The sequence below is a fragment of the Coffea eugenioides genome, chromosome 3 (assembly GCF_003713205.1).
Source record: "Coffea eugenioides isolate CCC68of chromosome 3, Ceug_1.0, whole genome shotgun sequence".
In the NCBI taxonomy this organism is placed as follows: domain Eukaryota; kingdom Viridiplantae; phylum Streptophyta; class Magnoliopsida; order Gentianales; family Rubiaceae; genus Coffea; species Coffea eugenioides.
This window is the reverse complement of record NC_040037.1, coordinates 9,609,938-9,627,094: the sequence shown is the minus strand read 5'-3', so window position 1 is coordinate 9,627,094 and position 17,157 is coordinate 9,609,938. Positions and strand designations below refer to the sequence as shown.

At 35.6% G+C, this 17,157-nt stretch overlaps 2 protein-coding genes across 2 annotated transcripts; both read right to left on the bottom strand.

The window, feature by feature from the left end:
• Positions 1-7,110: 7,110 nt before the first annotated feature.
• On the bottom strand, positions 7,111-13,050 carry LOC113765981 (MDIS1-interacting receptor like kinase 2-like). The gene is made up of 3 exons (XM_027310214.1): positions 12,993-13,050; positions 11,229-12,866; positions 7,111-7,157 (listed from the first exon to the last, which is right to left on the bottom strand). The coding sequence occupies exons 1-3, from the start codon at positions 13,048-13,050 to the stop codon at positions 7,111-7,113; spliced, it is 1,743 nt and encodes a 580-aa protein (XP_027166015.1).
• Positions 13,051-13,064: 14 nt separating this feature from the next.
• LOC113765980 (probable leucine-rich repeat receptor-like protein kinase At1g35710) lies at positions 13,065-13,865 on the bottom strand. Its single transcript, XM_027310213.1, has 2 exons — positions 13,760-13,865; positions 13,065-13,600 (listed from the first exon to the last, which is right to left on the bottom strand). The coding sequence occupies exons 1-2, from the start codon at positions 13,863-13,865 to the stop codon at positions 13,065-13,067; spliced, it is 642 nt and encodes a 213-aa protein (XP_027166014.1).
• Between the last annotated feature and the right edge of the window lie 3,292 nt (positions 13,866-17,157).

Sequence of the window (17,157 nt, the reverse complement as noted above, 5' to 3'; positions counted from 1 at the left end):
TCATTGCCCAAGTTGTTAGTGATATCTTTGTCATGTATTTCTAAGCTTCAATATTTATCTCTTTAATTCTCTCCATTGCCTCTTTATGACCAGCTGCATCAAAGCTCTTAACTGCCTACCAAAAGTAATTACTAAGCAGTAACCCTGGAAAAGACAGTTTAAAGTTGCTCTGAATATGCCAACAGTAGTATCAAGCATTAGCGTGTTAGGAAATTGGTTTAATTTCTTTTAACTAGAATTCTTATTTTGTATGGAAGTAACTAGTTTCCTAATTGGATTTAGTTACTTGAAATAGTAGTCAAGTAAAACCCTATTTAACTAGATACTATTTTCTACTCTATATGAGTTTAGGAAATAGTATTGGTTTCCAATTGTTATTTGATTTTTTGGCAGTAATGTTCTCTATAAATAGGTGGATTGGCATACTACAAAGACACACAAGGAGACACAAGGGATATCATGTAGCCTTATACATGGGGGTGTGAGAGAGGGTTCTTGGGAGATGAGAGATGGTATACAAGGGTTGGAATTGGGTTCAAGTTGTATTCTTGTATAGAATTTTCCTCTCATAATAAAGAACAGGTTCCTCTCCGTGGACGTAGGCTCAATGGTGGAGCCGAACCACGTTAAATATTGTGTGTGTCTATCTTTCATGCTTGTGGCTTGTTCCTCATTAAATTGTTATGCACTTGATATCTCAATAGTTGTTTATTCCTCGTTTGGATCCTAACAAGTGGTATCAGAGCCTAGTTGTGAGACTGGGTTGCTCAAGGTTCGTAGTTGGATCCTAGTTAACTATTGAGATCAAGTGGATTGGTAGTTATTACTAATTGAACAATTTAATGAGTGGTATCCTTGTTTCAATGGCTTGGCAAAAAGCATTGATGGTGAAGGATGAAAAGTCGAAAAGTATGGAGATGCTTGACGGCGAATCTAGGCAGGTGATTCAAGAGTCAAGGAAAAAGGTGGAGTCCAATATTGATTTTGGACGTGAATCGGTGGAGACTTTCTCACACCTCCAACGGTTGATAGTTCATCCCGGTAGATTTTAGATTTTGGTTATGTTTTTTGGGTGGTGTGACACGTGTCCTAAAGAATTAAGGAGATCTAATTTCTATGCGCCAAAAGACTCTGACAGTTATGAGTTTTTCGTTTTAGGTGGAGTCTTGAAAACCACACATGGCGAGATAGTCCTGAGGATGGGAAGAAATATGGTGATTTTACTACTTGATTGCCTCAATGGTTAGGGTTAGAGCTCACAGAAGGGGATCCCAAATTGCAAGTGGTTGTGAGAAGAAATCCTGTAAAGGGAGATGGTGAATTGAGACACCTTCTCACGAGTCAATTGGAGGTTGGACTCGGGGTAACTACACGTGTTCATTTGCCGATTGAATCAATTTGGTGTCAGGACTGTATTGATTCAGGTGTATAGTTTGGTACCATATTATTTGGTAATTGAAGGCAAATGGTTGCTAAAAGAAATTTTCGCCAAGGTGGAGATTTGTTAGGAAATTGGCTTAATTTCTTTTAAGTAGAATTCTTATTTTGTGTGGAAGTAACTAATTTCCTAATTAGATTTAGTTACTTGAAATAGTAGTCAAATAAAGCCCTATTTAACTAGATACTATTTTCTACTCTATATGAGTTTAGGAAATAGTATTGGTTTCCAATTGTTATTTGATTTTTTGACAGTAATGTTCTCTATAAATAGGTAGATTGGCATACTACAAAGACACACAAGGAGACACAAGGGGCATCATGTAGCCTTATACATGGAGTGTGAGAGAGAGTTCTTGGGAGATGAGAGATGGTATACAAGGGTTGGGTTTGGATTCAAGTTGTATTCTTGTATAGGATTTTCCTCTCATAATAAAGAACAGGTTTCTCTCCGTGGACGTAGGCTCAATGGTGGAGCCGAACAATGTTAAATATTGTGTGTATCTATCTTTCATGCTTGTGGCTTGTTGCTCATTAAACTGTTATGCACTTGATATCTCAATAGTTATTTATTCCTCGTTTGGATCCTAACATAACGTACGGTATCAGTTCATCATATGCTAAGTTCAGACCTTACATTTAACATAATTTATTTAGCGCAAACAGAAGATTGGCAGTTAAGTCATATGATAGTAGAAATGGGACATTTGTAAGTAGAACAAAAAGTACCTTTTTTCTATCACTCATAAATGTTAGAGGCAATTGGCTATCAAATGGACCAGAGTATTCTTCAGAGAAATGAAAGAACCATGACCGAGTCTCTTTGTTTTCACATTCAGCCACAGCAATCGCAAGAGGGCATATGCTGTTATTCTTATCCAAAGCCACAACAGTAAGCAACATTCCTCCATATGGTCCTTTGAGGTGGCAACCATCAAAACCAATAAATGGCTTGGAATATCTAAGATATCCATCCTTTTGTGCTTTGAAACTAATAAAAATTCTCAGAAATCTTGATTCCATCAAGAGATTTGGCCTGTCAAAATGAATCTTGCAGATGCATTCTCAACATACTTGGGCAAGCTTGCATATGGCTCATAGTGTGTATCCTGTATCTCTTCCAGTACCCTTGTCTTTGCTTTCCAAATCTGCATCTTACTCGGATGCATACCATATTTGATACAATCTTAGCATAGACACTTTCTGTATTCATTTGAGGATGGATCCAAAGAAGTGGAACTAGTTTCTTAGCAATCCAATCAGATGTAGCCTCCGCATTCCTATTGTTCATAACACAAGTGTGTTGAGATGTGTAAGACTTAATTTGAAAAGTAGTTGTTTCACCAATAGGAGAAGCATGGATTCTCCATGGACAGCCTTCAACAGCACACTTAGCAATACACCTTTTCTTTTCATTTTTCAGTCTTACTATGGGAAAACCTTTCTGGATTGCTTAATCCTTCAAAGCAGCCCTAATAGCATCAACATTGGTGAATAACATATTCTTCTCAAATTCAATATCCTCTCTCGGATTACAGGTGAATATTTTTGCTTTTAAAGCTACCCTATTTGGATCAATTTCTTCCTCAGATTCAAAATTTAGAATTATATCACCTTCATCATTCACCTCATAATCTGAGAAGGCAATATCACTCCTATCAAATGATTCATGTACCTCACTGCAATTGCTTAAGCTATCCTCTTTGTCATTGTTTGCTTCATACAACCAAGAATCATCATCACTTGAAATGAACACTTCATCATCCCTTTCAATATTTTGCAAATTAGGTTCAACATTTCCAGTAGTCTCCTCAATTCCTAGATTCTCTTGGCCACCACCAAAGTTGTTATTGTTGTTCACCTCACCTCAGGCATATTAAATGGAATTACATCCATATGGTCCACAAACAAATTGATCACCAGCTCATTATCATGCACCTTAAACATTTCCATGACCACCTAATCAGTATTGACATCCATTGTTGTAGCACTTCTTGAAATCCCACATCTCATATGTAGCAAATAATTAAGATTTTCAGGTAATTTATGAAGTGCTTTCTCACAAACATCATTCAACAGTTCTATATAAGAATACTTACCAAGATCCACATTGGGAATCCTGGTTCCTCTTCTATTGTAGTGAACTACAATGTCATGTGCAACCACAAGTGACATCTCGTTTTATCTAAATTAATTATTAGTATCATAATTGTTACTTACTAACATCAAAATCTAAATAATGAAGTAAAATATTCTTTGTCATATTAGAATGCCTCAGAGCAGCTTTCAAAAAACAAAAAAAAAACTCCATAATCCATCATAAATTTTTTCTTTTCATTTACCCACATCAGATAGCTTTATTATTCTAGAACAACCTCAACTTATCTTTCATTCTTCCATTACCATCCTTCATTACTCAACAAGCTCTACATAACTAGTGCAAGCCATTTATCTACTAAATGAGATGAACAAATACTTTTAACTAAAATTCTTCTGAGTCACCAAACATCTATATTTTAGACAAAAATCAAGTAACGCCATATTGATCATCAAAGTAAAACTCATTACAACACAAGTCTCCCTCTATAAATCATTAAGCTCTATGAACATTAGTTGCACAAAAATCCATCAAATGCACCACATGCATGCATTATTAGTCATAGATTTGGCATCAAAAACATCAACATAGACGTGATCTAACCTTAAATCCATTATCCCTTTTTGCTGCCTAACTTTTGAAGCAATCTCACAGCCATATCTTCATCTTATAATAGTAACAACAGATTATATGCGACAATAACAAGGATACAAATCATTCACATCCGCTATTAGTGTCTATTACTTGTAAATAGGTATAACAAATCTAACAAAATTGTGATCTTTTACCTCAATAGCTTTTGATCAAGCTCATATGTTGCATATATACTACTATTCTGACTTATCCTTCGTGAGATGAAGGATTTTTATCAGTTTCGCTACTAGATCCTCTCCTTTCTCTATAGCTATTTCTTCTGCACTTTAGAAGTAGTATAACTGTTAGGAAGACGCCAAAAGCAATATATATCCCAAGTTTAATGGCATCAAATTACATGTAAAAAATATTATACTTGGAAGTTTTATATTTTTCCAACATTTCTAATATTTTAGAGACTGATATTGTAAGGATATTTTTGTCTCTTTATTGTTGCTAAAGTTGACATCTGGTCACATCAAAATGAAAAGGGAGGGCAGTGTAATTTTTGATATTAGAGAGTATTTATGTGTAATTATCAGAAATCTCAGGTTTCTAAAATTATCCCAATTTAACTTATAAAATAATTTTTTCCTAAGAAAAGGATGAAAGATATTTTATCACTTAGCATTATATTTAACTTTATAATTAAGTGGAAGTAAGTATGGTTTCACACCTCCATTCTAAACCTACACCTTAAATTTTTATACTAATAGTACAAGTAGTTAATGCATCAAAAAGTACAATGCAGTTTTGGTACCCACATTTTGACTCTTGAGAGCAATTCTAGTACCCAAACTTTGGACGAAAATAAATTTGGTACCCAATGTTACATTGTATGAGCATATTTAACACACTTAATGGATTTTTTCAAATTTCTATGACAAAATCATGTGCTGTCACAATGCGCCATAATGAAATTATAAAAAAAATTCCAAAATAATTGGAAGATAACTTGCAAACCTATCATCTAGTTTAAGAAATAATAAAACATCAATTACTCATTTAAAAACAAAATAAGTTAACTTAAGAAGATACCCAATTGAGCTAACCATACACGCTCCAAACTCCCCTCTCCTCTCATCTCTTCTTATCTTTATACCCTTTCATAAACAAGCATTAAAATAAATAAAATAAAATAAAAACGAGCAAAACTTAGAGACATTTGTTTTAATCGAACTTTTATGGATTTAACCATGAAACCGTAAGAAAAATTTAGTGACATTTAATCTCACATGAAGAGGTGGAAGCAAGAATTCGAAGATTCTTCAATTAGATATAAACATGGACTTTCTTTACAATTTCATTGCTAGAAATGTGATAACACGTGATTTTTTGCAAAATGAATTTGAAAAATCGATTAAGTGTACCAAATATGTTTAAATATTGTAATATTGAGTACCAAATCTGTTTTTGTCCAATGGGCTCCTGAGTCGTTAAAGCACCAAAATTTAGGCACCGAAACTGCATTTGCATTTTACTCCAAAATATCAAATTGTGAATTTTGAATAGAAGGATGTGGATTTAACTCCTTTTAAATAAGGATCAAGTAAAAATGATTTTTTAACAAATTTGATGGTGGGTTCTTGTTGGTAGGGCACAAATGATTGCGGGTTGAATAGTTGCAGAACAGTTTTGTTCATTTCAACCAATTGTGAGTCTTTAATCAGTCATATAAATAACTTTGAACACGGTCTAGAGTTAAAACGCGTTGAAAACAACTACGTGATCGGAGTCTAGAACTTGTTTGGATTGCATTTTTCTGAACTTTCTGTAAAAAAATTATTGTAACGATTTGATAAATATAAAATAAAAATATGATTAAAAAATGTGTCAATAGAAAACGTAACAATTTTTCAAAGCAATCCTCGACCCAGAAATGGTACGGTTCCTACACCAAATTCTTCTTGGCAAAGGTCCACAGAACTAAGCCAAGATGAGTGCCTACTCTAGTCTATAAGGAGAAATGACGTGTTTTCTACCCGTCTTTTAAGGAATTTGCCTAGTCTCTTTTTATCAGCGTGCCCTCATCGTGGGGAAACTGGAAAGGGGTGGCAGGTGGGTGAGCAACCCCCTGAGATTTTTAAATTCCTATTTCTTAACATTGGAGCATTATTTCTTTCAAATGGATCCTTGGAAATTAGTTATTTGCCACCTGACAACATGTTTCAATTTAAACCTAGCCCTCCCTTGTCTTATACATGTCTAAGTACCGCCCGTTCTCCCTTGTCTTGTATATGTCTACGTATTGCCAATGTTTCCCCTTCTCTATTCTCTCCTTGTCCTCCATCAGTAATTTTCAAACAGTCTAGGATTGGCTTTATTATCATGACTTTGATCAATGGTAACCACTTTTATAAGCCTTCCAAAATATGGCAATCTGAAATATATATGAGGCAAAAGATGAGGGAAAATTTCTTGAAATAATGTTGAAAAAAAAAGATTGCAAAAATGGAGTGATTGGGGTGGATTTTCTTAATCCAGCATCGCCGCACATCTCAAATGCAGCAACTAGGAAAATTGATTTTTGTTTATTTTTTTCTAAACAGTATCGCCACACATCTCAAAGAGAGCATCAGTCAAATTCTATATATTTGTTACATCTATTTGTTTTACCCATAAAACTTAGGAAAATAGATTAATATGGTCTTGTACAATATGTGACACAGATTGTGTACAATACGTTACACAGATTGTGCACCAGTTGATAACAACCTAGAAATAAAGAGCATTGTTGGCCTAGATTATGGATCAACATGTAGACATTCTCTTGCTACTTTGAGAACGGATGCCAGAATGTTTTCAATTTCTTGATTGGGATACAGAAGTCTTTCATCGACCAAGTCTTTCAGTTCTATTTTCTCAGGCTTTGAAGACACTAGATAAGCAATCAAGTCACCGGGTGCTTTCCTTTGATTACTTCCATTGTCAGGACCCCAAAGCTATAAAACATCACACTTTTCAGTTACTTTCATTGTGTAGGCAAATTCTGCAAGGAAAAGTTGGAAAATGTTAGGATCCAAATGAGGAATAAACAACTATTGAGATATCAAGTGCACAACAATTTAATGGGAAACAAGCCACAAGCATGAAAGATAGACGACACACAATATTTAACGTGGTTCGACTCCACCATTGAGCCTACATCTACTGAGAGAAACCCGTTCTTTATTATGAGAGGAAAACCCTATACAAGAATACAACTTGACCCTAAATCCAACCCTTGTATACCATCTCTCATCTCTCAAGAACCCTCTCTCTGTGAGAGCCCGTAAATTTTCGTATTTTCTAGGGTTTTATTTTATTTAATCGCACGTTTTCTATAATTTCTTTATTAGGAAAATTTTCTAAATAATTTTTATGAGTAAATATAGTTTTAGATGATTTTTCTAGTATCGGTTAGTTTTTGAGAAATTAAGAACGTATACCGGACATGGGACCCGCTAGTGCGAAAAGTTCGGAAAAATTCGGCCAACTGGGTTAAGTTTTGTCTACAAGGTTTAATTTATCCAGTGTTAGGAGATAATTAGAGGATACCATATGGATTAGAGTGAGAGGGAACAAAAGGATATTCATGCATTTAATGGGGTGACAAGTGTCATCATATGATTCAATCTTGCCATTTTGACCACTATTCATGCCTTTACCAAATTAATATCAAAATTCACCAAAAATTCACCATTTTCTCCCTCTCCTTGGCCGGCCCTCTCCAAGAAAAAAAGAAAAGAAAACTCTCCACAATTTTGTCTTCTATCTTGCCCAATCTCTCAATTAAACCGATTAATCTTCAAATTACTCCATAAAACCTCTTAGTTTGGTGGAGTTAAGCTTGGTTGTGAAGTGGTTTGGAAGCTTAAGGTATTAAGTTGCTTCTTTCTTGACTTGGTAAGGTGAGTGGTGGAGGAACTCCTTTTCTCTTTTCAATAATGCTTAATTAGTGATTAATGTGAGCTTAAGTGATGATTTTAGTGGTTATTTAGTGACTTTTGGTTGGAATTGGTGAAGTTTTATGTTTATACATGATTTTTCTGTTTTATTATGATTCATATTGTGTGGCCATGTATGATGGTTGGGAATGGCTTAGAATGAAGCCTTGGTGTGTAAATGGTAACCAATTGCGGAAAATTTCCGCATTGAACGGAAATTTCGGAAACTAGGGTTTCATTTCCCCTCATTCTGCCCGGCACTGTTCCTCATAGTTAGAGACTGAATTAGCCTTGGGTTAAAACATGAAAGTTGTAGAGAATGATGTTTTATAGTTTTCTACAAAATTTCAACTCAATCGGAGCAACGTAACCTGTGAAAAGACTGAAATACCCCCGCTGCCCTGTTTCTATCCGAACATGCTAATCAGCTGCTGTCATTGGTTATTTTGACCAGGAATACTACTGATTTGGTTGCCAATGTCTTCTTAACATTTATAGCCTTGTATCTTAGCTTTCAAATGGCTTTGAATCACTTGAATTGGAGTTGTGTATGCTGAGATATGACTGAATGAATCAGGACTGCTACAGTAAACTTCGAATTTGAAAATCTGGGTTATTTTGGTAATTTGACCTAGATACATTGCAAACTGGACTGAGTGGCCTTCTTCAACATTGTAGCCCTTTCTCTTAGCTTCAAAACGGTGTAAATTTCACCCCAATCCGATAAGTGTAGCTTCAGTTGTGTCCATTCCGCTAAATGACGTCAAAACTGTCTTTTGGTTTTTAGGTTTATAATTAGTGCTTTTCTAGGATTCCTTTGTTGAGCTACCATCTGATTGTTTTGAAGGGTATTGTGGCTCTAATTAAAGGTGTTTGATAGTTTGTGATTGGGTGTTGAGGCTTGGTTGGAAAAGTAAAGAAAGACAAGGGGAAATGCTGTCCAAATGTTGCAGGAGTTTCGGTGCAGTCTCGGGAGTTTTGCTATATCTTGATGTAAAAATGTCGGAATTGAGTTCCGTTTGTTGCATTTTAAACTAGATTCATAGGGCTATAAACCATGTAAATTTCAGACCCTGTTTCTCTCTGTCCAATTTATGGTGATTTTTCAAAGTTCACTGAAATATTGCACCTGTTCTGTCCTCCACTGGATAAAGTAGCAACTTGCGACTTGAATTCGACTGACTTGCGTTCTGAATCTTACAATAGTGTTTTCTGGAAAGTTATAGCCCTTTGAATGTATTTTCCAACGGTATAACTTTTATTAATTTTGGACTTACAAAACTTGAGATATGATTTTTCATATAAGGTTGCGCGGAACTGAAAAATCCTGTTTTTCTAGTATTGACCTTACTTTCATTTTCTACTTCAAATTTGGAGTTGGTCAATTATTGTAGGTAGAGTTTTGAGGTTTTCACGCCTTTAAGATTAATTGTTACCTTTTCGCTCCGAGGTCACCTCTTTGCTTTGCATTAATGGTTCTTTTGACTAAGCATATGGCTCGTAACCGAGTCTCATTTGCGAATTTCATACTAGGTCTTGGAGTCGAGTCTTAAGTGTTTGCCTTGATTGTTCTAGCGGGTGCCGACGATTAAAGTCGCACTTGGGAAGGAAACTATTGAAGTTATCCCTATTTGAACTGTGAGTGCACCACTCCCTTGAGTTATTGCTAAACTGGCTTTTCTGTACTTGCAACTTGCTATTTGAATGACTTTCCTGACTGTTTATCTTGTATGAGACGAGGGTGTACTTTATCACACTCGTTCTCTTGCCTGTACTGACAGAACTAGAATCTATTACTTGTACTTGTCATGTACTTGAACTTGTTACTTGTACTTGTTATGCGATTGTTTGGAAGTGTGTCCAACAATCACCCTGCTAAACTTGATCCCTGTTAAACTTGAGCTCAACCTCATGGGGAGTTAATTAAATCGAGCCAGCGAGGGCTTGGTCGAGTTAATTGACAAACCGTGGAAGCCTGTTCCTGGGGGAATCTTTGGGTATTGAGACTCTTGATTCCGGTATACTCGAGTATTACCATTCCTGTTCCTGTTTGGCGTTCGGGCCCGGTAAGGGGTATGTTTGGTGTACGGGATTTTGGCGGTTTAAAGTGGTGATCTACTGGACTGGTTCCTTTATTTGAACGTTGACGGAGGGTCAACGAGGCTAGATCAAGTATAGCAACGGGGATTTGGCTCCTGAGAGCCACCTGTATCATTTACATTGTGATGTTCATTCATTTCTCGTATTTGATGTGAATATGTGCCCCAAAGTGCTTTCTCCTAAATTCTACTGATGCTACTGTTTATACTATTGGTACCTCATTGAGTTTGAGCTCACCCCGTTCCGTTATCCTTGTTTTCCTTATAGGGAACTATCTTTTGGAACATGATGCATGTTTTGAGGAATGAGTTAAGCTAGTTAGAAATTCTTTTGCTCTTTTGGTATAGCTCCTCAACAATTTGGAAACCCTAAATGTACCTTCGTACAATGTTCCTTTTGGATCTGTAAACATACTAATATGTATATTATAAGGTGTTTCCTCATGTTTATGTAACCTATGTATTTGGGAATGTACCCCCTTTCATGGCAAACAAAGTTTACTTGTATGTGGTTGGATCCTGCTTGGCGGCGACCCTTCCCGTTCGTTGGATTATTTGCAGTTTTATTCCGTTTTTGATGGAGGTATGACTGAGTCCTGGGGAGAGTTTGGGCAGGCGGTCCGCCGAACCCGTCCGGTTGCCTTAGGGGGGAGGGGCTGTCACACTCTCACACTCCATGGATAAGGCTACATGATGCCCTTGTGTGCCTCTTTGTGTAGTATGCCAACCCACTTATTTATAGATAACATTATTTGGCCAAACCCAAATAACAATAGAAAACCAATTATAATTCCTAGACTTACATAGAATAGGAAATAACTTCTAATCCTAAACTAAATAAAATATTTCTTGGCTACTATTTCAAGTAACTAAAACCAATTAGGAAACTAGTTACTTTCACACAAAACAAGAATTCTACCTAAAAGAAATTAAGCCAATTTCCTAACAGAAAATTACGTCGTGACTCGTGATAACATGTGATCGTATTAAAATCTAGTAGTTAATAAATCAAAGAGGGGCAAAAAACATTATTACCTGGTGCAACATATCCACATGTTCCTGCAAGAGAACTCCAATTAGATGAGTCTTTTTTCAGAAACTTAGAAGTGCCAAAATCTGAAACATGAGCCTCGTCTTCTGAATCGAGCAAAATGTTGTTGCTTGATATGTCCCGATGTACAATTACTGGTGAACAATCATGATGCATGTAAGATAAAGCTTGAGCGATGCCTTTGATGATTTTCAACCTCTTCTGCCAGTCTAGTTCAATAGCTTCTTCTTCTATGCTCAAGATTTTGGCCAAACTTCCTCTTTCAAGATACTCATAAACCAAAAATGAGTGCTGAGAGTTGGAGCAGAAGCCCAAGAGTTTTACAATGTTTCGATGCTTGATTTCTATCAAGGCTCTTATCTCATTCAAGAAACTTCTATGACTTGCCATCTCAGGCATGTTGTGAAGTCTCTTTACAGCTACTACATCCCCTGATGAAAGCTGTGCTCTATAAACACTTCCATAACCTCCTTTCCCTATGCAAAATACTTCACTGAACTCTTGTGTAGTCAATACTATTTCTTTATACAATGCTTTGCCATCATATCCATATATGGCAAATAAATGGCACTTCTTCACATCCATATCTTCAATTCTTGAAATTTTTTTCCTTTGATCACGCAATTTGGGAATACCAAAGAATGCACCTAGAAGTATGAATGACCCCAGAAGAGGAAATACAACTGTGAGAACAAGTTTTTTCCTCTTATTTTTGACATGACTATTGATTAACGAGGAACTTTCACAAGCTCGTAACCCTGTAATATTGCCACACAAGCCTTTATTTCCCTTTACTTCTTCTATCGTTAAATTCACAAAGGCTCTGCCACTTGGAATTGGACCCTCTAAATTATTGAAGGAAATATTAATTTGCAATGAACCAGGCAATTCTGCTAAAGCCTTTGGGATTAAACCAGAGAGGTTATTGTGGGAGAGGTCCAATGTTCCCAGACTCTGCAAACTTCGGAACTCTGATGGTATCTCTCCTGTGAACAAATTTCGACTCAAATCTAGTTCAGAAAGTTGGGTCAACTTCCCAATCTCGAATGGAATCTTTTGGCTGAAAATGTTGTTGCTCAAGTTCATGTAAAACAAGTGCTTCAAATCTTCCAAATGTTCTGGAAAAGATCCATTCAAGGAATTTGTGGATAGGTCTAGGTAAAGAAGTTCGGTTAGCATTCCCAATTCCTGAGGTACACCACCGACAAATTGGTTGTCATGTAAATCTAGTTTAAGCATAGAGGTCAACTTCCCCACTACCCTTGGTATCTCCCCGGATAAAAAATTTGAAGAAATATCAAGTGCATGCAGTTGAGATAAATTTCCAAATTCTAAAGGTATACCACCTGTGATGTTATTCTTTGCAATTATCAGGGTTTTCAAGATTTTGCATTCAACCCAGTTGCTGGAAAGTTCACCGTAGAACTCATTGTTGCTGAGATCTATGAAGTCCAGGAATGGATGGATGCAGATCATTTCTGACAGGTTTCCATGGAAATTGTTCTCGTTGAAATTGGCCTTAACTAAGCTTGAGCAATTCTGCAAGCTTCTAGGGATTGGACCTGTAAGCATGTTCTCAGATACAGAAATGATTTGGAGTGAACCATTTTGACATAGCAATTCTGGCAATGGACCAGAGAACTGATTTTGATCCAATACCAAAATTGCCTACTTTTTCAAGTTTCAAAGCTCTTGTGGAATGGACCCAGAAAACTGGTTTTTTGGGAGAAACAGTTTTTCCAAGTTACCCAAGTTACCAATTGAAACAGGAATGGAACCACTAAGTTGGTTCTCGCCTAATTCCATATTTGTAAGGAGTTTTAGATCACTGGACCTGAAAGTTGATTGTCATAGAGAATTAGACCAATCAAATTGGATAAAGTTCCAAGAGAATTTGGGATTCCACCAGAAAGATTATTTTGAGACAAAATAAGAAACTGAAGTGAGATCATATTCCTGATCGTAGGAGGAATGGGACCAGATAGGAGATTATGGAAAAGGTATAAGTTAACTAGCCTAGTGAGGTTACCAAAAGTGGCTGGAATTGAACCTATCAAAGTGTTGTTGTCCAGATAAAGTTCAATCAGATTATGCAGAGTTCCAATTCCTGATGGAATTGGACCTGAAAATTGATTACTTCCGAGAGCTAAATGAGTCAAGTTTCTCAAGTTGCAAATTTCAGGTGGGATTTCTTGTGACAACTCATTAACTGAGAAATCAAGATAAATGAGCTTGGACAGGTTACCTATTTCACGAGGTATGCTGCCAAAGATCTGATTCAGGCTAAGTTCAAGATATTCAAGATTTGGGAGGGATGAAAATGGGTAGTCATAAAGGCTACCTTTTATGCTGTATTCTGAGAGATTCAACCTGTTGACACTTCCATTAATGCATGAAATACCAGCCCAAGTGCATGGAAGGTTGGCAAAATTCTTGCCGCTGATGGATTGGAGGTTCCACGAGGCTAGCAAGCTATTGTTCTAGTTTTGAAAACTGGCCTTCCATTTCAAAAGACCAGCCGCCTCACTAGCAGAATCTGAAGCGACACCTTTGGCTTTGGGATGAGATGATGGGAAAAGTAGGACCATAATGAATACAGAGATAAATTCAAAAGAACCCATGATTACTTTCGAGTTCAACTCAAGTTTGCGCAGGTTGATATGTGAACCGCAAATGAAGCCAGTATTTATCCTGTCTTCCCAGCTGTACAAGGAAGACTTCCGAGGTCTTCTTGTTCTGTCCTTTTCTTCTTAATTTTCCATTTTTGTTTTCTTTCTTTTGGAGATTGAAACAATTAAGATGTCTGATTCGAGGGCCCAAGAAATTTAATGCAATGAAATGTCTTGATGAGATTGAACATTTTGATATTCTGTCACAGATTTAGAGAATATAAGGATGACTTTCCTACTGTATCTGCAGAAGAAGGCGACTCGAAGTGACATCTATAGTATAAGAGATGGAGTAGCGGTTACCAAATTCGTAAGAATGATGATCAACCCACAGGCTTAGCTATTTATGGTATAGATCTGTATTTTCTGGAGAGGGATTACGCCTAATTTGGTTGTAGATTTCATGAAATAGGAGTGAGAAATTGCCAAAAGATGAAATTTTTTTTTCCCAAATTTTCTTAGGCAGATTTAATTGGTCATAGTACATTTGTCCTTGCCCAAATAGAATTTAGTGGGCATTGATATCAAAACTTCAAAGTTTGTTATGTTTGATTTTGAGTATTTTTTGCATTCGCACTTTACTTATGATCTCCTGTTAGCTAACGGCATAGACACAAGTGACATGAAATGAGATTAATTTGGCCAGAACTAGGAGAAGCATTTGATTACATTCAAAATAGTTTGGGACTAATTATATTGACTTCAAAAGGTTTTTTTTTTAGACCAAAAAGTTCAAGAATGTTCAAGATACCTTAAGCAGATAAAAACTCAAACACAAAATTTGGGAACACATACAATGAAAGGCACCAGTTTTGTTTCAAGCAATTACAAGCATCCTCTACCCGAAATATGTTGAGCGATAAAAAATTTTTAGCACAATCTTTTTTCTAATGCTTTGATGAGCTATGTCAATCAGCCACTTGACGTTAGAGCTTTTAACGAGTAGAATCAAATCAAGTAATTAATGTTTAAACTCTATTCACATATTATATGAATTTTATTGGAATTCAATTGAACATTAAATGAGTTATAAATGCTACTCAATTTGATTCATTAATTGGTATAGATATTCAATTTCAAATTTGAGTTCGGCTCATTAAATTAAACCAAGTGAATTTGAGCTTGGGTTCAATTTCAAAATTGAGTTTGAAAATGATTTAGTTACTTTTTTTTTTTATGTAGTACATGGTTTAGAATAAATTTGAGCTTGGCTGCACTATTAACGATTGATGGCAAGTGAAGAAAGGTTATGCTGGCACCGCCCGACTCTAGAGGCAGGAAGAATACTCCACGTATCATATATATATGTGTGTAATCATTTCTTTTGATAGACAAAAAAATACATCAACATTTTTTTATGATGGCTCCAATTGTTCTTGACTTAATTAGGCTTGAATAAGTAACAAACATCACGGACAAGCCAGTTTTCCAAGACATGTTTTACAAAGCTTCACCATCCGAATAGCCCCAGTTTTGAAAGCATCTGCTATAAATATTTTCTAAAAACACCCAGACAAAACTGATCCAGCTTTTATTATTTGTTAAGGAAAAATTACTGTTTTATTCATTCTTAAAAAATAAAATAATTATTTTTATTTTTTAAACTCGAGTAGGCTCAACCTCGAGCTCGACTCGGCCTAATTTGAGGTCGAGCTCAAATTTGAACTTTATATTGAGAGTTCGTCGAGTTCAAATTTGGTAAAATTGAGTCCAAACTCAATTCAATTAAATCAAAACTTGACTCGAATCAACTTGTTTGCAGCCCTATACCAGCCAAAAAAAAATTACTCCCAAAAATTTTGTACACTTAAAACACAGTCGGATGAACTCAATATGTTAAAAAAGGAAAGTGGAAATCCAAAGGAGTAATTTTCTACCAATTCTATAGGCAGAATTAGTTGGCCGTAGTACTGGCTCAAAACAGAATTTAATTGATATCGGAATCTAAACTTCTATTTCTGTCCGTTTGAATTCCAGTATTGTCTGCTTCAGGTTTATATACCCTTCTCTTTTCCTGTTAGTTAAAGGGCTGCAAATGTTTAAATTAAACTTGGCCTCCCTAGTCTTGTAGGTATCTAAGTTTTGCCCAACACTTCCCCTTCTTCTCTCCTTTCCCCTTCCTGAACTCCCATCAATACGTTGTGGTTGACTCGGGATCATGACTTTAATCAAATGGTAATAGCTTTTATAAGTCTTCCAGAATGATGGAAAAAGTAGGACGAAATTGAATATGGAAATTATTTGGAAAGAACCCACAATTACACTTAAGTTCAAATCGAGTTGCCAAAGATCGTTACTTTGTACCACAAACGAAACTAGTACTTATCCCAACTTTACAATACAGGGAAGACTTCGGAAGTATTCTGCTTTGGTCCCTCTCTCCTTCCCTTTCTTCTTCATTTTTATTTTTTGAGAGTGAAACATATAAGATGTCTATTCCAATGGGCCAAGAAATTTAATGCAATATTGAAATGTTCAATGAAATTGACCATTTTTTGTCTTCTATGACCAGTTCTCCCTACTGAATGGCTTGAATAGGAAAGGCATTTCCAATTTATCTATTTCATTTTAGTGTTTAATATGGCTCATTTAAGCGAGAAAGCCCTTTATCTCTACTCTCTAGGATACTCATTCCAAATTTTTTAAATTCCACTAATTGACTACTACATTTTGGAAGCTATTGTTGACAAAAAGAAATTCGTTTAAGAGCGATGATGGCTACCCGAGTCTTTTCCTTGAAGTAATTCCACTAATTGATTACTACTTTTGAAAGCAATTGTTGAGGTTGATGAAATGAGTTTATTTTTGAGAGCGTTGATGTATCATCTTGACTAAAAAAGTCTTTTGGAATAGAGTAAAAAAGTCTTTTTCATTTTACAGAACTGATATATATCATCTTGGCATTTTAATCGAGAAGTTTACTTAAACTTAAAAGTCTTTCAAAAATTAATAATCAATTAGTAGACACTAAGTTCTCGTTTGCCTTTAGAATACTCATTCAAACCTTTTCCTGAAATCTCATTCCTCATAAAAACATAGGAAAAGTTCTTTCCACATTCATTCTAGATGCCTATATAGTAGGATGTCAAATCTTTATACTGCATCATGATATCTTAGACTATTTGTAAGTTCAATTAATATTTAAATGTAATTTTCCATAATAATTAATTGTCTTTTGTATTTAAAATAATTTTTTTCTTATATACAAGGAAACAAATGTTTTAAGATATTTTAAATAAACTTT

Excerpts from the sequence above, each read along its gene's own strand:
- LOC113765981 (XM_027310214.1), bottom strand. The coding sequence starts at position 13,050 with ATGGAATTAGGCGAGAACCAACTTAGTGGTTCCATTCCTGTTTCAATT. Across the intron at positions 12,867-12,992 it reads TGTTTCAATTGGTAACTTGG|AATTGCTATGTCAAAATGGT; the intron begins GTAACTTGGAAA and ends GTCCATTGCCAG. Across the intron at positions 7,158-11,228 it reads ATGTGGATATGTTGCACCAG|AATTTGCCTACACAATGAAA; the intron begins GTAATAATGTTT and ends TTTTCCTTGCAG.
- LOC113765980 (XM_027310213.1), bottom strand. The coding sequence starts at position 13,865 with ATGGGTTCTTTTGAATTTATCTCTGTATTCATTATGGTCCTACTTTTC. Across the intron at positions 13,601-13,759 it reads TTCTGCTAGTGAGGCGGCTG|AATACAGCATAAAAGGTAGC; the intron begins GTCTTTTGAAAT and ends TGAATCTCTCAG.